At 44.6% G+C, this 25,653-nt stretch overlaps 2 protein-coding genes across 3 annotated transcripts in view; both read left to right on the top strand.

Annotated features, from left to right (window-relative positions):
* Window positions 1-25,653, top strand: part of UBE2G2 (ubiquitin conjugating enzyme E2 G2) — a 127,799-nt gene that overhangs the window by 62,258 nt on the left and 39,888 nt on the right. The window lies entirely within an intron of this gene.
* On the top strand, window positions 84-21,845 carry SUMO3 (small ubiquitin like modifier 3). Of its 2 annotated transcripts, none has more exons than XM_032772472.2 (4): window positions 84-311; window positions 17,262-17,390; window positions 18,573-18,644; window positions 20,329-21,845. In XM_032772472.2, the coding sequence occupies exons 1-4, from the start codon at window positions 291-293 to the stop codon at window positions 20,389-20,391; spliced, it is 285 nt and encodes a 94-aa protein (XP_032628363.1). In that variant the 5' UTR covers window positions 84-290; the 3' UTR covers window positions 20,392-21,845. The 2 variants fall into 2 exon arrangements, with proteins under 2 accessions (XP_032628363.1, XP_032628362.2); XM_032772471.2 differs by lacking the exon at window positions 84-311 and adding an exon at window positions 3,852-4,157.

The raw sequence follows: 25,653 nt of genomic DNA on the forward strand, positions 1-25,653 counted from the left end.
CCCCTCCCCCCCCTTTTGGCGTAATCCTACACCGTTTCCGGTTCCTCGATGACGCACTTCCCAGCGCTATCTGCCTCCGCCCCTAAAGCGCGCCCCCGACGAGGAATCGATCGCGAGCGCGCCTCGTGAGCGCGCACAAGCACGTGGGCCCGCCGGAGCCAACCAGAGGCCGGGGATTTGGGGGGCGAAGCGCGCTCTCGCGGGCAGTTGCGGCGGGAGAGACGCGGGAGCTGAGAGCGTGACTGTGTGTTTTCCGCGCTCCCGCCAGGGCGGACCCGTCCGACGCCGCCATGTCCGAGGAGAAGCCCAAGGTAACGGTTAAGGCCGCCGCACGCTGCACGGGGCTGCCGGGCTCCCCGCCGCGCAGCCCTTGCCCCGCGGGCTCCCTGGGGCCCGCCCCATAGCGAAGAGACCCGGGGTCTCGCGCCCCGCCCGCTCGCGAGGGATGCTGGGAGCGCGGCCAGGCTGCGGGTCGGGCCTCCCTGGGGTTGGGGGCGACGTCGCCTAGAGGCGCCGCGCTGCGCCGTCGTGGGGAGCATCCGGTTCGCTTCTCTCGCGCCGCCCCGCCCCCATGCGCCCAGCTCCCGCCGCCCATCGCGTCAGCGTGTTAACTCCTGGTCCGCGGGGTCGCTCCCCGGGAGCCCGTTGTGTAGTGGGCAGGGCCTGTGGCTCTGGGTTCGTGCTCGGGAAGGCAGGTGACAGACATAACCTTGCGCTGGGAGCCGAGAGTGGTGAGGTCAGGACGGACCTCGGTTTCTGGAGGCCTTCATAGCCTGGCCCCAGAGCGGAGTTGTGCGCTGCAGTCTTCATCCTGGAGCTGTAATGGTCTTTCTAGAGCTCCTGGGCCCAGGCCACAGAGCGCCTTGAAGATAAGACCTGAGACTTTGACCTTGATTTGAAAATCCATATGCAGCTACTGTAGTGAGTGGAGGACGGGTTTGATGTGCTTGCAGTAGCCTGTGTTGCTGAGGAAGACACTTTGCAACATTCCCTACCAGTGGAGTTTGCTAAATGAAGAATACATGCTCAAGTACATTGCATTGCTCAAGTCCAGCTGAGACGTGACAAAGCTTGGCCGGTTGACGTGCTTTCATTGACCTGTCCTGACCACCGTATGGGATTGCAACAATGTTCATTTGAGAAATATAATAATTTTTACAAATAGCTACCATACATGTACAAAAAATAGAATATTAACAATTGGAAGAGTGAACTTGCCACTTCTTCATTCAGAGAACCACATGACAGCTATATTGCCATTCAAGGGCTTGTCACTGAAGAAGAAAAGATTTTTACCAGAGGATGAAAAGCTGAACAGATAGAGGTGGGATCAGTTGATGAGCCAGTGCCTCTTCCTGGTAGTCCCAGAAAATTCTCTGAGGACCTGAGTTGCAGCAGTGCCCAGAGAACATGCTTGATACAGGCTACACCTGTGCCTCTTTAGTGGAGGTATGGGCAGTGGGTACTTCCTAAGTTCCTTGATTCTGAAATGTGTGAAAGCTTCTGAGTTTCTTGCCCAGAGTTAAAAACAAAATTGGTTTGCCAGGACCTTGATAGTTCTGTGGGTTTTAAGAAAAGCAGTGTAGTATGATCAAGCCTTCACTGCAGGTTGTCCATGTCCATATATTGATAATTCTGGATGCTGCTTTGTTTCAGACTCACTATTGCTATGACTGTCATCTCTCTGAAAATGTGAGTAGATGAGATCAAAGGGCATTACTTACCACAGCCAGTTGTCCTAAATTGTGAAGTAAATGTAACACTGGTGAGCTGAACTAAACAAAATTTGAAGGTAGCTCTCATTGAGATTGACAGAGGAAAGATATTCTTTTAGAGGTAATTCTTGAATGATATGAGCCACAGATTGTGTGCAGAAATGGGGTTTATGTACTATCAGGTTTAAGTTGAAATCTCATATTTTTTCTACCCACAAAGAACCTTGAATAGAAACTGAAGAACTTCTTGTTGACTGGAATTAGAACAATCATTCTTAGATGATATCTGAGACACTGCTAGATAACACTTGTGATGAAGAGGCCAGAAAGGAAGGGTGTGGGAATTACTGAAAAGATCTGCGTGAATAATCTTCAGAGCCCATCTGTCAAGAGGTACGGTTCAGGAGGAGAAAGTTCTTTAGTCTTCCTGTGGAGATGATGGGCTAATTGGCTGAAAAGATTTTGTAGTCTAGAGCAGTGGTTCTCAAAGCCAGTCTGCTGCTTGTTCAGGGAAAGCCCCTGGTGGGCTGGGCTGGTTTGTTTACCTGCCATGTCCACAAGTTCGGCCGATCACAGCTCCACTGGCCGCGGTTCGCTGCTCCAGGTCAGTGGGGCTGCGGGAAGGGCGGCCACCACTGATTCAGAGAAGACACTGTAGAGGGGTGTTTGGCTGTTTTCTGATGGAGCAAAAGAGATGGGGCAGCTGAAATTTTCCCTTAAATTCCTGAAAGAGGATTGCTTGGGCAAGATCTCATTCAAGTCTGAGGAATTCATTGGTGTCTTTTGGGGGGATCCCCTGAAAAGTGTAATCTCACCAAAGGGAGCTTGAATCACAGAAGTAAGCCTGGTGGGCAAAGGTAAGTATCATGAAAAGCCTGCAGCCATGGTGCTGTTTCCGTTGGTTGGGATACACACCCACAATTGGTCAGCTCAGTCCATATTCTAAGAATACTCTTGGATTGCTCACTGATGCTGAGTCTCACGTGCCAACATTTGTAAGCAGTGCTTTCTTCCATCTCTGTTTAGCTAGGAGACTCTGTCCCATTCTGCTGGACAAAGACCTGGCCTTAGTTATTCATGCATTTGGCACCTCTCAGCTGGACTACACCAACATGATGTACCTGGGCATGAAACCGTGAGAATTTAGGAAACTCCTACTGTGCAGAAGGCTGCAGCACATCTCCTCAGCAACATGGGCTACCATGAGCACATCACATCTGTTTTCTGCTCTCTACGCTGGCCTCCCATAGAATAACGAATCAAGTTCAAGGTCTCAATCGTTATCTTCAAAGTGCTCCTTGGCCTGGGCCCAGGATATCTAAAAGATTGCCCAAAGCTCAGGTATGAAGACCATGGTCAACAACCCCACTCCTCTAGGACAGTGGAACTCTCAACAATAAGAGTAAAGCTTGTCTATGCAGAAGACAGAGCTTTCTCTAGGGGTTGTCTGAGACATTGGAGATGCCCTCCCCTTCTCCCCCCCCGGGACTAATTACTACCACAAACCTCACCACTTTCTGTTCCAAGTACAAGGTGCATTTCTTTCACCTTGCCTTTTCTACTATAAGCACTTAACAACACATATATTAAAAAAGGAGTGGGGGCGAGAGCGGACACTATCGAACCAACATACTCCCCTGAACACACTTCTCCCTCTAGGAGAGGATGAAAGAAAAAACAATACATGACAGGTAGGTAGTCACGTCACTTAGCACGCTACTGGAAGGTGTTTGGGTATCGTGATCAGTGCATTGTAAGAACCTGTGTAGAATAGAATGAGTTTGCCCTTGGAGGTCTGTGTCCAAATCTCTAAGACACATATTGTGGCAAGCTAGAATGTTAAAGGGAAGGGTTCTGGTGGAAAAACTAGCAATTATATAGATAGTTATGCAGGAAGCAGAGTGCTAACTTGTAAATCTTTAGCTTTTTCTTGACTTTTGTGGGCAACCTTAGGTTTGGGGTGACTTTCTAATAAAGACGTGAGCAAAGACTGAAAATTTAAAGTTGTTGTGTAGGACAATGGCCAAATATTCAAAGCTGCTCCCTAGTGAGCTTTTAAACTCTTGATCCACAAAATCCTTAATGGTCCTTGTTCCTTCCTTTGGGGTTAGAAACTTCCTGTGCTGGAAGCAGTCTTGAGATGAAGGAAGGGAGAATCAATCTAGGGGCCAAGGAGGACTGGACTTGACTAGCTGTATTTGGTATAGCTTTTCTGTGGCTCTGCTGATAGATATTTTCCTTTCTGGATTGTACCCTTCAGAACCTGGAATCTTTTCTAGAGACTCTTTTGGAGAAGATCACTTTCTCTCTCACTGGTGCTCATCTGGAGGAGTCTGCCATTTTAAGGAAAGGATGAAAGCTCTACCTAGTAGTGGAGGATCTGACCTGAGCTATGGCACTGACTTACTTGGAGAGCTCACCTGTCTTCTGCTGATAGCCTGGGTGAATGTTTCTGATAGTTGTATGATTCTTAAGATGAAGAGCGTGGTTAGGACTTCGCATTTTCAGTACTTAAAGGACAGTCATTGCTGTTTAAAAATCTAAACTGAATTTATCTGGCGGGGGGAGGGGGGGGATTTATCTGGTGCTTTATTGGGGGCAGGAGTGGAAGGATAGCTCAGTGGTTTGAGCATTGCCCTGCTAAACCCACGGTTGTGAGTTCAGTCCTTGAGGGGGCCACCTAGGGATCTGGGTCAAAATCAGTTCTTGGTCCTGCTAGTGAAGGCAGGGGGCTGGACTCACTGGCTTGTCAGGGTCCCTTCCAGTTCTATGAGATAGGTATATCTCCATATATTATTTGGTAAGGTGGTTGAACTAGTGAGGCTGTGTTTGATGGAAACATCTGTGTTCTGTTTTGGGTAGATACCAGGACTATCAAGAAAGAAAAGGGCAGGATTATGTCTTGACTGTCAGAAGTTACCTTGTTTCTAATAGTAGTCGTGTTTGGCTCAAATGTTTAACACCAACAAAAGATGTGAAATAAAGAGATGACTGTTTCAGGCTTCCAAAAATATTAGAAAATTATAATAATACCCCAAAATATGCTAAGATATTTTTGTTTTGTGAGAGCACTTAGATGTCAATTGAGAAAGGGGATCCATTTTTCTAGGTAATATACAAACACAGTGATAGTCTTCTACCCCCACATCTCCCCAAGAGTTTATAACAGGAATTGGCATCCTTTGGCTCGTGGCCCATCAGGGAAATCTGCTGGCGGGGCGGAACGGTTTGTTTACATGCAGCGTCCGCAGGTTTGGCTGATCGCAGCTCCCACTGGCCACGGTTCACTGTTCCAGCCCAATGGGGGCTGCAGGAAGCGGCTTGGGTTGAGGGATGTACTGGCCGCTGCTTCCCAGAGCCCCTTTTGGCCTGGAATGGTGAACCGCGGCCAGTGGGAGTCGTGATCGGCTGAACCTGTGGATGCTGCACGTAAACAAACCATCCCAGCCCACCAGCGGATTTCCCTTACAAGCTGCATGCCAAAGGTTACTGATCCTTGGTTCATAATCTAAATAGACAAAGGTCTTGGCTACACTTGCAGCTGTAGAGCACTTTGGAGAGTGCACTAGGGAAAGCACTGCACACTGTCCACACTGACAGCTGCAAGCGCACTGGCATGGCCACATTTGTGGCATTGGGAGTAGTGGATTATGGGCAGCTATCCCAGAGTTCAAGTGGTTGCAACGTGTTTTTCAAATGAGGGGTGTGGGGTGGAGTGTGTTGTATGTATGTGGGAGGAGAGAGAGAGAGAGAGTGGGTTTTTGGAGTACGAGAGTGTGTTAGCATGCTGTCTTGTAAGTTCAGATCCCCCTAGCCCACCTGCCTCTCTCTCACTCAACATTTGCTTTGCCCCGTTTTGGAGATAAGCAGCCGCTGTCTGAAATGGAGCTCTGAAAAGGCACTTCCGCATTCCTCAGTCAATTTCACAACAAAGAGAAGAGTGGCCACTTGACTTAAGGGGATTATGGGACGTTTCTGGAGGTCAATCAGTGAGCTGTAACGTAAATCCTTGTTCACACTGGCCCTGGGGCATCTCAGCCAATACGCAACAACCGTTATCCCTCTCGTGGAGGTGGAGTACCAGGAGCACTCTAGCCAGGGAGTCAGAGCGCTCTCCGTGCCTTGCCAGTGTGGATGGGAAGTAAGGTAGAGCGCTCTGGGAGGCTTTATTGCGGTATAAAGTGCCAGTGTAGCCAAGCCCAAAGGGTAGAGCAGAGGGATAGAAAATACAAATAGGGTGAATCCAGTGATGGTTTGAGAACTTTAGTGCCTTGGAGGTTTCTTTGTGGGGGGGACATTGTGATTAGGTGGGTTGAGGTTGACAGAAAGAGGAAGGGAGATGGAAAACACGGAAGAGAGAGGGGGAGTGTGGAGGGCAGTTGGACAGAGATTTAAGTGAAGAGACCATGAGGAAGTAGGGTAGAGTAAACAACTAATCAGCAGAGGAGAGAATGTCCAGAGGCAAAACTAGAAAACAGGCTGTGTCTACACTACACACCTCTTGTGGTGGCGTGTAGAGTATGTGTTACTACATACTGCTGTGCAAAGAAAGCTGCGCCCACACTGCACTGTAGCTACATGTGTCAGTGAAGCTCTGGCAAGGGTAAGGAGTGGGGAAAGGCTTGGCTCTGCTGCCTCCACATTGCCAGAGTCTTTCACTGCCATGGAGAAGGATCCCAGGTGCGGGGAGGCAGCTGCAGGACAGGCAGTGCTTGGGCAAACAGAGTCATGTTGGGTACACACAGGGTCCAGGCATATTGTTACTCACCTTAGCGGTGCCTCTCCATCTATAGTGCTAGTTATTAACAGTGCTGGGGGAGCATGTCATCTATGTACTCTACACACCATCAAAAGCAGTGTGCAGTGTAGACATACCTTTAGATCTGGGGTTCTCAGACTTGGGATTGGGACCCCTCAGGGGTGACGAGGTTATTACATGGGGGGTTGCGAGCTGTCAGCATCCACCCCAAACCCTACTTTTCCTCCAGCATTTATAATGGTGTTAAATATATAAAAATGTTTAATTTATAAGGGGGTTCGCACTCAAAGGCTTGCTGTGTGAAAGGGGTCACCAGTACAAAAGTTTGAGAACCAGTGCTTTAGATGACATAATCATGTGTCCGATAGTGCCAGCTGTAACTGCTTCTGTTTGTTGCCAGCTGAGACTTTAGTTCAGGGATAGGCAACCTACGGCACGCGTGCTGAAGGCTGCACACGAGCTGATTTTCAGTGGCACTCTCACTGCCTGGGTCCTGGCCACCAGTCCGGGGGAGCTCTGCATTTTAATTTAATTTTAAATGAAGCTTCTTAAACATTTTAAAAACCTTATTTACTTTAAATACAAAAATAGTTTAGTTATATATTATACACTTATAGAAAGAGACCTTCTAAAAACGTTAGAATGTATGACTGGCACTTGAAACCTTAAATTAGAGTGAATAAATGAAGACTCGGCACACCACTTCCAAAAGGTTGCTGACCCCTGCTTAGCTGGTTCTATGCAGCTTCCCCAGAGCCACATGGTTGTGGGGAGGGTAGAGCCTGGTGCCCCTAGGGGCAGGAGGGTCTCCCCTGCAGAGTTCTCTGTCTAAGGAGTGCTGGGAAAGGGAGGGAATCTCTTGGCTTCAGCTGGAGCTCATCTTCCCCTCCTCCAATGTGTTGTTTTACCTGCTGAAACTGCTTCTGCTAAGTGCTTATCAGAAGCCTGCCCCTGAGAGCTTGCAATCAAAATAGATGACACACAGACAAAGGAGTGGGGTAAATGGAGGTAACATATGTTTCAATATTCTTTCATATTCTCCTATTTTACATTTTGTACTCCTCTGTGAACTTGTTTAAACCCTATATTCACGTGCACCTTTTCCTGGATCCAATTTTTATTTATAATTTAAGCCTGTCTCTTGATAGGAAAGGAAAATGATCATTGCCTCTTGCCTCCTGTGTCAGCTCCTTCCCCTAACTTTCACATGATCACCTGTTCTTATTCCAGCTCTCTCCCTGTACCTTGCATGTAATGGTCACTGACCTCCCCACGTAAATCAACAGTTAAAGCTAGTGGTTCTAATCTCTCAAACCGCTGTGTGTGCGCTTCTGCTGCCACTGACAGTGCAGTGCCATAGAGCAGCTCTCTTCTCTGTCTTTGTGAAGGGTGGAGGACAGAGTTTGGCTGACCTCCTCTCTACCATTGGCTTGCAGTACAGGGTCTTTTCTGGGAGGTGCGAGCACTGTACTCTAGTGAAATCATTTCCTGTGTCTGTCTAGGAGTTTGGGGATGGGGTGGGAGGAAGGTTATGAGAGAGACTGCCATGAACAAGAAAATATTTGGAAATGCTTTGAAAATATATAGTTAAAGATAGCATTTAGTGAGCAACACTTCAAAGCACATGAATTATAAAATGAGTTTTCTTACTGTTGAAGTTGAAATAACGCCCTTATGATCTAAGCATTTAGGGTGAGAATTTCAAAAGCACTTAGCATTAATGTATTTCTGCTTCTATTGAAGTTAATGAAACTCATTTAAGTTTGTTGTTGAACCTATTTAGGACCTGGAATTATTTTATCATTTTTTATATTATTTCTATGGCATAAACAGGTGCTAGTCACTCAGACTCCAAAGAGAGACTGCTGAACTTGAATTAATATGCAAATTAGATACAATTAACTCAGGCTTAAAACAGAGACTGGGAATGATTGGGTCATTACACTAACTGAATCAATTTCCCTGTGTTAAGTTCTCCTCACACCTTCTATGGGTCATCTTAATTATCACTTCAAAAGGTTTTTTTTCTCCTGCTGATTGCTCATCTCAATTGATTAGACTCTTCCTGTTGGTATGCATACTTCCACCTTTTCATGTTCTCTGTATGTATAAATATCTCCTGTCTGTGTGTTCCATTCTATGCATCCAAAGAAGTGAGCTGTAGCTCACGAAAGCTCATGCTGAAATAAATTTGTTAGTCTCTAAGGTGCCACAAGTACTCCTGTTCTTTTTGCGGATGCAGGCTAACAGGGCTGCTACTCTGAAATCTGAGAGGTATTAATGACTTGATGAATCACAGATCTCATTGAGATTGATGGCTGTGAACTCACCATTCAATTAACATAATTAAGGATAAGTTAATCACAAACCCTTCCCCCACCCTCCCTGGCTAAACAAAAGGAGATTTTGACTGAGTGGTTGGCGGTTGCTGCAATATGTGAGTAATGGGTGGCAATTTTATTTTTTTGGGTGAGGGGAACAGTGTAATCAAAGTCTTTTTGAGGGAAAATTAGATATATGAATTCCTGCTGGGAAAAAAGAGGTATTAGGAGTGGGGCAATAGGGGGAGGGAGTTTGGGGCTGAAGTGAGGGGAAGCATTTTATGGAGAGACGGATATATGTTAATTGCTGGTTGGCAAGCCATGAATTGATTGTTTGAGAAAATCTGAGGGGTAGCCATGTTAGTCTGAATCCAAAAAAACAAGGAGTCTGGTGGCACCTTAAAGACTAACAGAATTCTTTGGGCATAAGCTTTTGTGGGTAAAAAAAACTTCTGCATCTGAAGAAGTGGGTTTTTTAACCCACGAAAGCTTTTGCCCAAATAAATCTGTTAATCTTTAAGGTGCCACCGGAATCATTGTTTTTGAGAAAATCTGTGTATTGTTGGCCACACCCTTCCCTCAGGGGCTAAGTGGCTACTTCCTGATCTTGTGTTTAATGTGGTGGTGGTTGGTCGTTTGTTTTTCAAAGAAACATAGCTCAGAGATTTGGTACTGACAGCATGGCTACCTTGATTGCTGAGGGAATATAAATGTGTGCTGCCAGAGGTGCTAATGTGTGGTTTCTGGGCAATTCCTGGATCACAAGGTTGGAGAAGTTTGCAGGACAATAATGAGTACACCATAACATGGGGATTACTAATTGCAAGTTGATTTGGGTGGAGAGAGAAAAAAGAGGTTGGCATCATGTTTTACCCACTCTACAATGTCTCACTGGTGACTTGAGAGGTGGTGATGTATCAGACATGGTGATTGTCAGGCAGAAATTATTTGGGCCTTATTCCTGGTGTACTGCTCATACAATGTATGAGAGCAGATTTGGACTGCATCCGTGACTTGTGTCCAGGAGCTTTGATAGTCTTCTTTAATTTGCCTGAGCCTCTGAATAATCACTACAAGGACAATATGAAAACTATTAATAAGTTTTGGAAGAACATTCATTGGGAAATTGGAGGGTTCTTGACTAATTGAAAAAAATCCGTATTGTGTGTCAAAAATATTTACAAGGTCTGACACCTCACTGTTTCTTGTAGTTGGGGTACATCTGTCGCACAAGGGTCAGGGGATTTTTCGAACGTACAGAGGGTTTTAAGATGTATGATCAGTGCTTTCTGATGCATGTTTCAGCATGTTATAGAACGACTGTTCAGGTGTTGGGGTTATTATTATTATTTTTTAGATTTAACAGTTTTAAATGTTGTTTGTATATAGTTGGTTTGTAATAAATAATTGTTCAGCAATTAAAGTGTTTGTGGTCTATTATGCACCTGTGTAGGCGAGCATGTTCAATGCAGGGTTTGAGGACAGTGGGATAACTCAGTGAATAACAGTTATTTCACTGAAATTCATGTCATACAGGAATGTGACTCTTAACTTACATATTTGAAGTACAGTAGTTGTGAACCTTAGCACAGGTTGGGTGGGCCGCATTATAAATTTTGATTTACTGAGGTGTTTCTCCATCGCCCCCACCTTTCTCCTCCTTCCTCCCTCCCAGAAAAGGTGCGTCAGGACCAAGGAGCAGCAACTCGAGCTCACAACACATAGAATCGTAGAAGATTAGGGTTGGAAGAGACCTCAGGAGGTCATCTAGTTCAACCATCTGGAGTTCTTTGCTCCAGAACTCAGAGATGGGGAGTTGCATGCTGGGGATTCTGTGTAGGGTAGACAGCATTAATTTGTTTATCTAGGCATGCAGTACTGGGTGCATTGCATTATTTAGCCTTGGCAGGATTTGATTTAAATTGTTTGTTAGTTCTCAGTAAATGTCAGTTTTGCCTGATGCATTGAAATTGACTAAAAAAAATCTATTGGCCTCTCTGCACTATTTGCTTGTAGGGATCTATGTGCAGCACTGTTGTCGCAGCCCTGCTCACTTATTCACTCACTGTCTGGGGATGTGGTAGCCTCGCCCTAGCAGCAGGGTAGCCTCCCCTGTGGCTGGGAACTCATTGTCCTTGCATTCCAGGCTGGGGGTCACTGCTCTGCCCTGCCAAGACCATAGCCCTCACTACACCTGGGGGCCTGTGCAGGGAGGCCTTTGCAGCACCACCGTAAAACTGAAAATTTATTAAAATTGATACAACTCTGAAAAAGATTTAAGTTAATATTGATTTTTATTTTTAAATTTACCAAAAAAAAAAAAAATACAAAATTATGCCAAGCTTAGTACTGTTGTAGGGGGAAAAGGTCTTTGCATAATATTTATGTGGGATCTACCCCTTTCTCTTGACAGGGACACACAGGCTCCAATAAAGCATTGTCTTATTGCTAAGCATAGTGTCTGTTCTTGAGGGATAACCACTGCCTTCCCAGAAGACATTTGATGGGCAGTTAAGGGCTGAGGACCTGGAATTCAAGATATTCCTCATCCACTCCAGGGGACCCCCATCTGACAGCTGCTCCTACCTCAAACAGCCAAACAAATGTCTCTTTAAAGTAAACTTTAATAAAAAGTGTACAAAATTTCTCTTACACTTTTAGACTTGCAGGCAGCTAGACATAACATAACTCAAAACAAATCCTAGATATCCACTGATGGGACATTTACCTGTTTCATATAAATCACCAGAACTCCAATTGCATGGGGAGGAGAGGAAAAAAGGGATTAGAATCCACGAGAGAGTGATTAAGTGCTTTCAACATATTACTGCATCCTCTGTACTCCATAGCAATGGATTAAAAGGTATCAGATCTAGTTAGAGCAATAATTTTTATTCTCTTGTGATGGAGTCCTTATTTTGACTTGTTTGATAAGTAAGGAAATGTATTTCAGTGGTATACAGAGGTATGCTCAGAATAAGGAGTGTCTCCACAGCTACGGGCATGAGGGAGACGATGGGAAATTCTGGCTCTGTGTGCGTGTGTGTTTTGTGCAGAGCTACAGATAAAACTATTGCTGTGAGGTAGGTCAAAATAGCCTGCCAGTGAGACAGTTGTTACGCAAGGTAGAACGTGGCACGCAAGCTGTGAACGGTATTTAAGAACATGTTCACTTCTTTGCTTGCATTGATATGCAACCTGGAAATAGCGCAGTGTGCATGCGCCAATAAAGAACAAATCCAAGAAGGTTTGTGTGCAGCCATTTATGCTTGCCTGGGTAGGTTGAGGGAATGTGCTGATGTCATTGCTTCTGGTGAACACCTCACCACTGACATGTCTAGTCTGAACCTTTTTACACCTGTGCAATAAAGATTTAATAACTCATGTTACTTGCTAGAAGCTGTGTGTTATAACATATTTTTATATTATGGGGAGGTTTACTGTGAACACGGCAGGATAGTCAGTAGCCGGTTTAAACAAATTTTTTTGTTGCATCAGGTGGGGGAAAAGCCAGGGACAGAGGACTGAGTAGGTTCAGGGCAACAGTGTGTGTGTGTGTGGTGGTGGTGGTGGTGTCCTTCAACAGTGTTAGCTGGAATCCTGGGTGTGAGAGTGAATAGGTTGTAAAAGGAGGTGAAGAGCTTGTACATTTTACTCCTGGGGGGATTCTGCGGCAAAACAAAATTCTGCACCAAAAAATTCAAAAATTCTGCATATTTTATTTGTCAAAATAATGTAATTTAATCACACCAGTTTCAATTCTTTTAGTAATTTATTAAAACTAAAATACAGAAAAAAGTCACAATAACTATTCAGCATTTCCTAAACACATGAAAGTTAAGTTACAAACACTTGGTAACTAATACCTGGCATTCCAGTTATTATCCTGGATTTTAATTTAAATTACATTACAGAACACCAAACTGGGGGTGGATGGGAAGTAGAATGTCATTTTAAATTGCTCAGACTTTCACACATGAAAATCATGCTGTTTTGCTAATCATTGTCCTGGACCTGGCTTGGTACTTTGGGAAGTGCTTGGTTCTGAGTGTCCTGACATTTTGGGCATGTCTAAAATGGCAGTTACAGCTCCGAGAGTTACAGTGCTGCTCAGAGAGCACAGAAGGACAACCACTGTTGTGTGTTCACACTGACAGCTGCCTGCGCAATAGTGTGTTCACACTTGCAGCGCTGTTTGGAGCGGTGCACTCTGGGCAGCTGTTCCACAGAGCACCCTCTTTCTCTTTTGCCGCTAAGACTTGTGGGAAGGCAGAAGGGGTCATGGGACGTCTCAATGCCCCATGATGCATTGCTTTGCATCCCAGCAATCTCTGTGCTTCTGTCTGTGTTTGGCACCATCTTTCAGCGGTTTCTGTACTGCGCGCTCTGCCTCTTCCGGCTGCAGGAATGGATCCCAAACTGCTGACCAGAATGCTGCTCGCTCTGACCAACACATCACGAGTGGCAGTGGAGTTATTCTGTAAACTACAGCAAGAGGAATGCCATGTTGATCTTGCCACGCGTAGTAGCTACAACACGAGATTACTTGTGGCATTCACTGGCCTGTTCAAGAAGCTGAAAGCAGGGACTTTCTTCCTGGACCAGAGGATCACCATAGGGGAAGTTGAAATGCCCATTGTGATCCTGGGAGACCCCACCTACCCCTAATGCTGTGGCTTATGAAGCCATACATGGGGCAACTTGATAGCAGCAAGAAGCGGTTGAACAACAGGCTGAGCAAGTGCAGAATGACTGAGTGTGCCTTTGGCCGTTTAAAAGCCCGCTGGCGATGCCTGTATGGGAAGCTGGACATGACCGATGACAATATTCCTGTGCTTATAGCTGTGTGCCGTACGCTCCATAATATATGTGAAGGGAATGGTGAAAGCTTCACTCAGGGCTGGACTGCAGCGGCTCAGCGCCTGGAGGCTGAGTTTGAACAGCCAGAGACCAGGGCTATTAGAGGGGCACAGCGTGGGGTCATAAGGATCAGGGATACCTTGAGGCAGCAATTTGAAGCTGAAAGCCACTAATATTTGCTGCTATGCTCAGGATTGCAGTGCTTGTAATTCTAGGAGGTATCTGATGCATATGATTCAATAAGGGAGTTTAACATAATTGTATGTTGCTTTGCAGAGCTCTTTTTGCTTTCACTTAATAGAATAAAGATTGCTTTCAAACCAACACAATTCTTTTAATAAAAGACAACTACCAGAGGAGAGAGTCAAACAATAATACATCAGCGGGGAGGGGGAAAGAGAAGGTCTCCAGAGGAGGAGGGATCCCGGGACAGCTACAGATTTGTGTATGTCCAGGGATCATACCCAACCTTCTCCTTTGGAGTACAACGTAGCGGGTGCTGTACTTCAGCAGGGCAATAGGGATGGGTGATGAGTGCAGTGGGTAGTGGGAGTCCACGCTGCTGGACTGTGAGGAGGGAGGAGTGGAATGCTGTGGGTAGAGAGTGGACCCAGGAGATTGATAACAGTGTGTTGGCAATTGGGGGAGGGGGCCGGCGGCGCATGGGAAACCGTTTTGTGACAGTGGCTGCAGGAGAGGGCGGGCGTGGAGCTGCTCGATTTGAAGAGCTAGTATTGCCTGGAGCGTGTCCACTTGGCGCTCCATAACATTTAAGATCCACTCCTTGGTTTCTTTCTGGTGTGCCACATTCTCCTTTTGGTCCTTCTTCTTGCTGCCTTGCCACTCCTTCGATTCCTGTTTCTCAGTGGCAGAATGCATCATAACCTTACGGAGAAAGTCCTCCTTAGTTCTTCATGGCCACTTTCTAATTCTACACAGCCGTTCTGCTGCCAATAAGGGAGGCTGGCCTTCCAAGGTCATTTCTGTGAAGTTTGAATGCAACATTTTACAGAAGCAGTATTTTTTTTGCAACACAGACAACACTGATTCAGTGCTTTAAAACACAGTCAGAACTCACACACCTGTCACTAACTGGTCGACCCCAGGCAAGCACACATGAGATACAAGGCCCCCAAAATGAGGAATAGCTGCAGGGCCAGGGTGAATCACTGTTCCCGGACCCTGCTGTATCTGGGCACGTGGCTCATAGGGAGAGCCAGCACTGTAGCAGGGGCTTGATAATCATTCCTGTCCCCTCACACTTTCCACAGGATGTGATCATTATGGAAGATATCTCGCTGCTGAGGGTGCGCAGGGAATCAAGGGAGGGTCTTCTCCAAGCCAGCGGCTTCTGCCCTGGCCCCTATGCAGCTAGCCTGTGTGCAGCAATGGTCCCCCTGTCTCCCTGTGATGGCACAGTGGCGCAGGAAAGTCAAAGTTAAGGAGCAAGAAACAAAGCAGCTCTGGCAAGGAACCTGCGGCAGCTGATTGCCCATTATCTCCACGAGAGTTTCCTGGAGATCTCTGAGGGAGATTCCCATGAAGTGAGGAAGTCTTATCAACAGCCTGTTCTGCCTCTCAGAATAGGCATGCAGTGGGAGACATGCCTGCTTTCTGCAACCCTCCTGTCCCCAACAACTCAATTCAGCAATTCCCAAAATCAGGTCCACTTACCAGGGGCTTCGTCTCCTGTTTGCGCTTCGCCAAGATCCTTCTTCTGTGACTGGCTAGGTTCCTCCGGGGTAGAAAAGAGCTCTTGACTGCATGCATCTCTGGCATCTGAGCCATCCTCTGCCTCTGGGTCCCCCTCTTTGTCTAAGATTTCTTCCTCCTGGCTCGATCCATGCTCAACTGGCACGTGAGCCAACGAAGTATCCACAGGAGCTTTTGCAGTGGAGATGAGGTTGCCACCAAGTATTGCGTCCAGCTCTTTGTAGAATCGGCAGCTCATAGGCGCAGCATCAGAGCAGCGGTTTGCCTCCCACGCCTCGTGGTAGGTGTTCCGCAGCTCCTTCACTTTTACCTGGGATCGCACAGCTTCCTCTCCCCAAATGCCAATGAGGTCCAGCAGCTCGGCATTGCTCCAAGTGGGGGATCACCTGGTGCGTGGAGCAGGCATAGCCACCTGGAAAGATGCACTGAGACCGCTGTATGCATCACTGAGCAGACAGGAAGAGGACTTTCAAATTTGCAAAGGAATATGTGGGGTGGGGATGACGGTTGGTCACCCGAGGGTATGGCAGTAGAGTTCAAACTGATGACCAGAGAGGCGAGAACAGGCATTGTGGGACACCTCCTGGAGGCCAATCACTGGACTGTAATTGCCATGGGGTCTACACTGGCACTGCAGCACTGTAGCCCTGGCACAGAAAGCTGTACATCTCTTGTCAGGGTGGTGAGGTTTTTTTTAGAGCGCTACAACTATGCAGTTTCTGCACACTAAGTGGCTTGACAGTGTGTACACCTCAGGAGTTACAGCGCAGAAAGCCACTTTACTGTGCAGAAACTTGCCAGTGTAGATGGGGCGTTTATTGACTGCTTGGTAAATGTTTTACTTGCCCTCAAAGTTTTTTTTTTAAATGGGTAAGTAAAATAAACCCTGAGCTGTAATCTAACCCCATTGTGCCACTTTGGCACAGGAAAAAAGTGAGAAAGCACATAGATCTTCCTAGCTGGGGATCCCCTTACTGTCATTTATGATCAGACTCCTTTACATCACTCTGGCCTTAAAACTGTCACAAATTTTATGCTCCTGGGAGAACTGACAGAGAATGGGAACAGTAAACTAACGATAGGCACACTGCTACATTTGTGCCTCAGAGAATGAGATCAGTTAACTAAGGGCACGTCTTCACTGGCAACGTTAAAGCGTGGCTGCAGCACCGCTTTAACGTGGCTTGTGTGGTTGCGGCGCAACGCTGGAAGGGAGCTCTCCCAGCACTCTAAAAATCACACCTCCATGAGGGGAATAGCTCCCAGCGCTGGTGCACTGTCTGCACGGGCACTTTACAGTGCACCCCTGAGTAAGAAAGTTGCAGCGCTGTAAAGTGCCAGTGTAGACAAGCCCCCCCCAGGAGTAATTTCAGCAACTGTGGGGTTGGCAGAGTAAAGGTTCCTGTGTTAATGGGGCATATTGGGGCATTACTGGAAGAGGGCAAAGTTAAGGTTGCCCATGCACACTTAACTATGCATTTCCTTTTCAGCCATTTGAGTTTTGCTCAACTAAGTGTTCTGCATGACAGATCATCAGGCAACCTTAACTCTGTGTTAACTTAGTGTTTTGCCATTGAGTATAAATAATCTACTAACTTCCCCTCAGGATGGTCTGAGTTTGCAGATGTGAATGTTGGAATTTTTGTTCAGCTTTTAGTAATTTGTTCTAAAGTTTCTTACTTTTACCTCTTTGCCTGCAAATCTCAGAGGCAAACACAAAACTTGGGTTTGTTTTTTTTCTGTGTGCGCTGTGGAGAACATCAAACCTTTATATATAGGAAGGAATACTTCTGTTTTGAAACAGTTTGCTAAAGTACTATCAGTCTTTTCCAGATTCTTAAGGTAACTTTTATTCATAAATAGTGATGTCCATCTTTACATTTTGTTTCGCAGGAAGGAGTAAAAACAGAGAATGACCATATCAATCTAAAAGTAGCTGGCCAGGACGGATCCGTGGTGCAGTTCAAAATAAAAAGGCATACACCCCTAAACAAACTAATGAAGGCGTATTGTGAGAGACAGGTACATATGTTTAACACAGTTTTTATATGTTGTTGTATTACTAATAAATTCATTTTGCAGTCTGAGAGTCAGTAGGATCACTTATCTTATGAAAGACCTCGTCATTATGGAAACTTTACTTCTTTTCATAAAATGTGTTAAATATCAATGTTTCTGAGAATGACTAGACCCCATTATATGGGAGTATGGTAGAATATGAATTTTGCGGCCTAACTTTCTCTCTCAGGTTTGAAAAATTTGGTTTCAGTTATACTTTAATCAAAATAACTTTATCCTCATCCAGTGCTCCTGGTTCTCTAAAATTGGTACTAGGGGCCAGGAACTAATGAACTGTAATCCTGGCACTGACACTAATTCCCTCTGTTGCCTTAGACCTCTTAACCTCAGTGTTATAACGTATATAAAATCGTTAACCACCTAACAGGTGTAAAATGAGGTTTAAGAAGTTTGCAGTGTTTTTGAAGATGAAAAGTAGTTGTCTTTTCCTTTTGTTTTCTCTTTTTCCCCTCTTAATCTTTTTTGTTGTCTGTCTATCCCCCTGCATCACTCTGCTCTGGTATCTTACCCTCCCTTCCCCCATTCACCAGAAAGCTCCATACTGCAAGGTGCAGGGGACATGTGCTATTCCAAAATACAGTAGAGCCTTCGAGTTATGAATACCTTGGGAATGGAGGTAGTTCATAACTCTGAAATGTTCATAACTCTCAACAAAACATTATGGTTGTTCTTTCCAAAGTTTACAATTGAACATTGCCTTAATACAGCTTTGAAACTTTACTATGCAGAAGAAAAATGCTGCTTTCTGTTTATTTTTTTAGTAGTTTACATTTAACACAGTACTGTATTTGTTGGGGGATTTTTCCCCCCCCCCTCTACTGCTGCCTGATTGTGTACTTCCAGTTCCAAATGAGGTGTGTGATTGACTGATCAGTTCATAACTCTTAGGTTCTACTGTAGATGTCCTGCTCATACAGTGCCTGCCCTGGGATCTCAGACTAAATTAGAATTTTGACATCTGGGTCGAATCATATACAACATATATATAGCTCTTCTGTCACTTTAAATCTTCTGAATTCTGATTTTTACACATTATAGCAAATACTTGCTCCTAATCATAAACTTATTTTATGTCGATTGCAGAGTAAAAAGTCCATTTCTCATGTTAATTATTTTACCTTCCAGGGTTTGTCAATGAGACAGATTAGATTCAGATTTGATGGACAACCAATTAATGAAACTGACACGCCTGCACAGGTACGAAAATACGTTGTAATAACTGTAGCAGAACTCTGTATATTTTTATCTAGGTGCAGACATCTAAAACTATTTTAGGAGGCATTTTGATAGAATATTATCTTTGTTGTAGGCCCAGCAGTTCCCAAAATGTGCAGTAGGATTTCTTTTTCGTTAAAGATTCTCATAATTGTTACCACTGGTGGAGCTTGACCCAATTAGCAAGTGAGAGTACTAGCGTAGACATGGCTCCAAATAGCTGCCGGAGTTTTAAGGATTGTCTTGCGAACCATGCTCAGAGTAGGTCTAGACAATGATGTCTAGTGTGATTAAAACGCAGGTGACTGCTGGTGCCTTGTCTACACTAGTGCTACCACCATTTCTGCCACTGTTGAAGCTGAATGAGTATTGACAATAGTGATAAATTTCAGGGAGGAAAATTCCTGGTATGGACAAGGCCTATGGTAAGGAATACAAGAAACAAAACCCAGACATATTCTGGATGGTGTGGATTGGAGTAATGAGTCCTCCTTTGGAGCTGAGAGAGAACAATAAATCACTGACCAAACTGGTTTGTTCTGGCTGTGGGAATGCCCTGTAAATGGATGTGAAAACTATGAGAGACAGAATCTAGGCTAGAAAGGAACACCCTGACTGCAGCTGACTGGAGTGCACCCCAGGATGGCTTGCTGAAAAGACTAACTTTTTCTGTGCCCACAGAGTATAACCCTGTAGAATTAATGGTACTACTCATGTGAATAACTGCTGACAGTGGTTAATTGAGATTAGTTACAGACCCTTGCTGTTCAGAAGACAAATTGAACTGCACAGTGGTTCAAAGTGCACTGCTGGAGAAGTTGGCTGGGAGTGGAATAAAGGTTTGATTTGCAAGTTTGGGGAGATCTGTAGATTAAATCAACAGAAACCACACTGTTAGCAGTTAGAGAGGACGAAGCAGAGCAGAGAATCTTGCCCCAGACTTCTTGGGGAAGTATACTGAGGGTGTGTTTACGCTACAGCAGCACAGCTATGTTGCTTCAGCTCTGCCTCTGTAACACCGTAGACGCTCCCAGTGTTGACAGAAGGGTTTTTCTGTTGATGTAGGTGATCTACCTCTCCGAGAGGCGGTAACTAGGTTGATGGAAGAATCCTTCTGTTGACCCTTGGTGTAGACATGAGTAGGTCATTTTGACCTAACTATGGTTCTCAGGGCCTGAAATTTTCCGCTGCCCTTAGTAACGAAGATAGGTTGGCCTAATTTTTAAATGTAGACCAAGCTTGAGACTGCGGGGAGCAGGGGTGGGAGTGGAGGGCCAGAGTTGTGCCGTTGAGCAGGAACAATCTGTGTTGAGTGTTGATGCTAAAGGAAAAGCATAGACTGACATGAAGCCCTTAATGCCTTGGATCTTAGACTCCACTTTACTGCCTAAATCTGGGATATTGTTCCCCAACACAGTGTCAGTCAGCTTGGAATGTCTTAGCTGAAGGGAGACCAAGATAACTTGTGACTAGAGCTGGGAACGCACTGTGGTGAAGGGGCGATGTTGCTTTCTGATTGGATGGAGAGGGGAATTTAATAAGCATTAAAGTTTAAATTTAAACACTGCTTCTTAATGAGTAATGCTATTAACAATGCAAGAACTAAATGCCCTTTTAAAATGTATAGTTATGTATATATAAAAATATTTGTGCATTAATCCAACAGCTGGAGATGGAAGATGAAGATACTATTGATGTATTTCAACAGCAGACAGGTGGAGTATGTTAAACATGCTGTCCTTTTGGGAAGAGGAATTTAAAGACCCTTGTCACACCTCACTTTCTCATCTGTCCTTGGATTTGCTATTAAATAGTAATGAATGAACATGCCAATCACACAGGATTCTTCTAAAACTTGAGGACATTTACCAAAATTGTTCTGCTCTCCCTCTGACATACTGCGTGTGCAAGTCAAAATTGTATCTGCAGGGATTAACCTACATCTTAAATTGGGCCAAATGGAATTAAACTGAAAAGTTTAAGTAAAATATGGGTTGTCTGTCTGCTGTTACCTTGTTTATATAAACTTGTGGCCTAAGTATCCCCCTATATTCTAGGACACAGATTGTTCATTCCTGGCTCTTATTAATTATTGCCCCACTGCATAATTCTGATCATGTAAATATATCCTCATTTCAGTAGTGAGTTTAAAATCTCCTCTTACAATAGGACAAGTGAAGGGAAGGAAATGTTATTGATTTAAAAGTTTTTACTATGTGTTATAAACACAGTTATTGTAAAACTCAAAACCTATGATACAAGGACTGTACGTGCAGATATGAGGCTTAGTATAGAGTAAATGTTTAAATATTGCAAATGTACATGTGCTTTGTCATAATCTGATAAAATAGATTGAAATTTAAGTTTTAAAAAGCAAAAACAAGAGAATTGCCCAGAATTAATTTCAGCAATTGAGTTATTACCAGAATGCTAGACCAAACCTACTAGTGTTCATGACTGAACACTAGTGTATTATGTTCCATAAGAATAAAAAGAAAAAAGTCCATCGTCTGAGCTCACTATCGGTTTACTAGGTGATGGACAAAAAAAGTGCAACTTGTCCCTATCATTCCCTTTAATACAAACATAGAAGTTGTATCATTATTACTCACTTGGTACTAGTAAATATGTGGCCTCTGGTTTCTCTCTGTACATGTTTCTTATGGATAAATGTGGTCTTACATAAAACAAACCAAAACCTCTAACAAACAGACTCTTGATAAGCTTATGGCCAAGCTGTATGTGCAGAAGAACTATTAAAAGATTGCTAAGCACAAAAACCTTGAAAAGGTAATTTAAGGTTCTTCTGAGAAATTTCTGCTCTGCTGCTTCCCAAAAATGTATTGAATTTTAAATGCATTTGTGTGGTGACTTTCAGTTCTATATGATGTTTTGGGGTCTACTCCAAATGAAATTTTTAAAAGGTCATCATATTATCCTTCAATAGGTTGTCCATTGCTGCTTGATTAGGTCATTATCTGCCTTTTATATTTACCTGACCAATTTGACATTAGCTCATCTCTTTGCTTGAAATCTGCTGGGAAAAGTCCTTATTTTCTTTTTCATTTTATTGTATATGGGCTAGGGTGGGATATTCTGTTAGAGCTCATAGTTTATTCACCAATTTGTACATTATTTGTTGTTCTTTACTACTGTATACAGTAAATATAGTTTGGTACTCTGTCTCATGGCCTATGTTTAATGCTGCTGCATTTCAGACAGCTTTACTTGACATTAGGTCACTGAACTGCCGTTGCTTCCTTTGTTGCCATATCTTGCATTGAAATTCTCACCTTGGACAGTTGTAGTCAGCTACACTGAACATGATAGTAGGTACATTAAATGCACAGTTCAGGGTACTTATACTTACAACCAACTAGAATTACAGTAAAGGCACGCTTGCCTGGTAATCCAAACTCTACTATGGTTAACTGGTGAGGAATATGTAGTGAATTGTGTATTTTGTTAAATAAAATTACTTGAACCAAAAAATAATTGGGCAGGAGGGTGGGAAGATTGGCTTCTGTGTAAACAGCATCTGTGCTGAGTTGTTCAAGAGGCCAGCTCAATGTAAGTGAGAAACATACCTGTAACTGAACTTACTGAGATGCCAGTATGACAGCACTACATTTTTAGGTTTGCTTCTAGGTACATGTACAGAGGATTGAGTGCACATAAAGATAAATGATCCCACCACACTTTAAAAAAAGCATCATCTTACATTGCTTTTGTGTCAGACAACTTTCACCATCACCGATTTCCCAATGAATAGTTTGTGGTAGCTATCTCTTCTCTCTGTGATGAGGCTTCTAGATGACAATTGGATGCAGCTTTTCTCTTTTGATGAATTAGAGTATTTCCCACAGTGCCAAACACATCACCAGACATGATCCATTTCCTCTAAGAGAATTTGCAGAGTGAAATTCAGCACTAGTGTTTCTCAGTTTAGAATCGACATTTTACACACAATGTACCATACTTGTCACTTTGATGTGTGTCATTTTTTGTCTTCAGAAACAGCTCCTGTAGCCCTAAGCAGGGTAGCTAGAATTTATCTGGCCTGAGAGGGAATAGATCATTCAAAAATGCAGGGGGAAAGGAAAACACCTCAGGCACTCAGAACAGGCCCACTGTGCTGAGCAGACAGTACTATCTGTGAGGTGTACTACTTACTCAGGGAGGTGGGGCTCTCCTTTTCTAAAGCTGCCCACCTTTACCCCTGAAGGGGGACTGAATCACTCAGGAAGCAGAAGCTTAGAGAGTCTACCTTGTAACCTAGGCCTCTGAGAGCAGCAGGAGGAGAATGGAAAATGTGGATCAGGAAAAGGGGGAATCTGCCTTCCCCTATTCCAGGGGTGGCCAACCTGAGCCTGAGAAGGAGCCAGAATTTACCAATGAACATAGCCAGAGAGCCACAGTAATATGTAAGCAGCCCCTGCATTCATACCCCCCTCCAGCCCACAGTGCCTCCTGTCCACTGGCAACCCCACCAATCAGCACCTCCCCCTCCCTCCTGCCTGCCACAATCAGGCGTTTTGCAGTGCACAGGAGGCTGGTGGGGAGGAATGAGGGCATGGCAGGCTTGGGAGAAGGGGCAGGGGCCTTAGGGGAAGGAGTGGAGTGGTGGCAGGACCTGGGGCAGAGCATGGGGTTGAGCAGTGAGCACCCCACAGCACATTGGAAAGGTAGCATCTGTAGCTCCAGCCTTGGAGTCAGTACCTAAGCAAGGAGTCTCATATTAACCTCTGAAGAGCTGCATGCAGCACCAGAGCCACAGGTTGGCCATTCCTGCCGTATTCCCTCAGACTACTACTCCACTGTAGAGTGGCCAGATTCCCTTTATATGACTGCAGCTAAGCCATGCATGCCTGATCAGCAAGACAACCTACAGCTCTCAAGTTATGCATTAACCAAAAACTAGGGGGCAGTTTGAATTTCCCATCTTTCAGTGAGATGTTACATTTTACACGGCAAACTCCATTTCATAATCTCAGAGTGCCTGCAGCACTCTCTAATCTATCTATCAAGGCCATAAAAGAAGTCACTAGTTGGAAATAGAAACTAGACAAATGTAAACTCCAAGGAGGCATATGCTGCCCTTTTTTATACAATGCAGGTAAATTAACCATTGAATCAAAATACCAAAGGGTGTAATGGATTCTCCATCATGTGAAATCTTCAAGAAATGCTCTACTTCATCCAAGATACAAGAATCTGAGTGAAAATTTATGGCCTGTATTACATAAGAAGTCAGAAGGGGGTTGGGTGCTAGCTCACCTGCCCATACACAGAACACTCCAACCTCAGGATTCTACACTCTGTTCTTCACCGCTTCAGTTTTATGTCTTTAAAATGAAACTGTATATGACCTTAGTCACATTCCTTCCCTCTGAACTAGTGTCTTCCGACCCACCTACTCCTTACTGGATTGCATCCTGCAGGCTACCTGCCTGGGAGTCAAGATTTAGTTGGGGATTGGTCCAGCTTTGTGCAGGGGGTTGCACTAGATGACCTCCTGAGGTCCTTTCCAACCCTGATATTTTATGATTCTATGAGCTTTCTCCTTGGAGTGCTCTCTGCAATTTTCACCTTGGCAGATCATCTCCCCCTTCCTAAGAGTTGTATATAAATAGAGTTCTTTTACCCTACACCAGAATCTTCTGCAGGAATCTTATCTACTCTCCACAGCTTTCCAGCACAACTACTTGCTGCCTTTTTCAGATACCAGGTGATCTTCAAGTTGTTGCCTGACCCTTGGTCTCACAGCATCAACCGTGCAGCAGCTGATTAGCTACAGGTGGCACCCAATACTCCTCAAAAGGGCAAGTCACCTTCAAACAGGTCATTTTTGGCCTTGAAGCCTATCACTATTAATAAGGCAATCTTAAAACCTTGTACATATTCCAAATTCAAACCTGATCTAACTGGTGCAGTTAATGGAGTTAAACTGGGATCAGCAGCCTAATGCGTTCAGTGAGAGGCTAAAGCAGAAAGGCAGCCTTTTGTTTGTCTGTATATTTAGCCATGCTTTTCTATGCTAAATCCTCCACTTCTGTAATTACAGACTTGGACATAAACGGTGCTTTATCAATGTGAGTTGTTATTACAAAAGGTCATGGGCATTTTCTCCCAACTCCCATAAGGCTGAGTCAGCAAAGGAATAAAGAATAATCAGTTCTCATGAAGCACTCAAATGCACTGTCTTGAATTCTAAGAAACAGCAGGAGCAGGCCCTGGAATCACAGAGACCAAGTAAATAGAACATTTTTCAATTTATTTGCACGTAAAATGCAATGCTTAGCTGCAAACTGCTGAACTTTGCCAACCCAGAATGTTCCAGATTATAAAAGTTCCAGAGTTAGATAGTGTTGCTGTACCTGCTTAAAGCAAAATGCACCTCCTGCCCAGCCTACAGAAAAGGTATATAGTGAAACCCATTCACAGCCACTACTCCAGTCTATGGCAGACACCAGGTTTGAGTCCCTGAATCTAGGTAATCATAGGTCCTATGGACCTTCTGGGCTTGCTCTGAAGTCTCCCCTTCATGGCAGAGTATTCTGATCTGAGGCTGAGCCCTGCTATGGTGTATAACATGTGCAAAGGCCCCAGCTGCAGTCACTCTGCCCCTGTACACAGCATCACTGGCACTGGGCACATTTCTCCCCGGTGTTAACAGTGCAGCCCTGCCTAGTGTCACTCACCTCTCAACTTCCTCCACATCACATTCTCCCTCATACCATGAGCAATACTCAAGATTATAGCAGAGTAATAGCTCTACAATAGTCAGGTTTGGCAGAGTTCCATTTTAATCAATAACTCTCTATAGATGTCAATTTCAGCTGACACCAACATCACACAGTTTGTGTGTCTGCAGGGACTGGGTGGCACTGGCTCAGAGCCACAAAGGGAGCTCTCTGCAGCCCTTTTGCCATGGGAGACGCTGAGCAGGTCATGGTGGGGCACAGCAGAGACCCCTGGCTAGGACTGCAAG

The sequence above is a fragment of the Chelonoidis abingdonii genome, chromosome 8 (genome assembly GCF_003597395.2).
Source record: "Chelonoidis abingdonii isolate Lonesome George chromosome 8, CheloAbing_2.0, whole genome shotgun sequence".
Lineage (NCBI taxonomy): Eukaryota > Metazoa > Chordata > Testudines > Testudinidae > Chelonoidis > Chelonoidis abingdonii.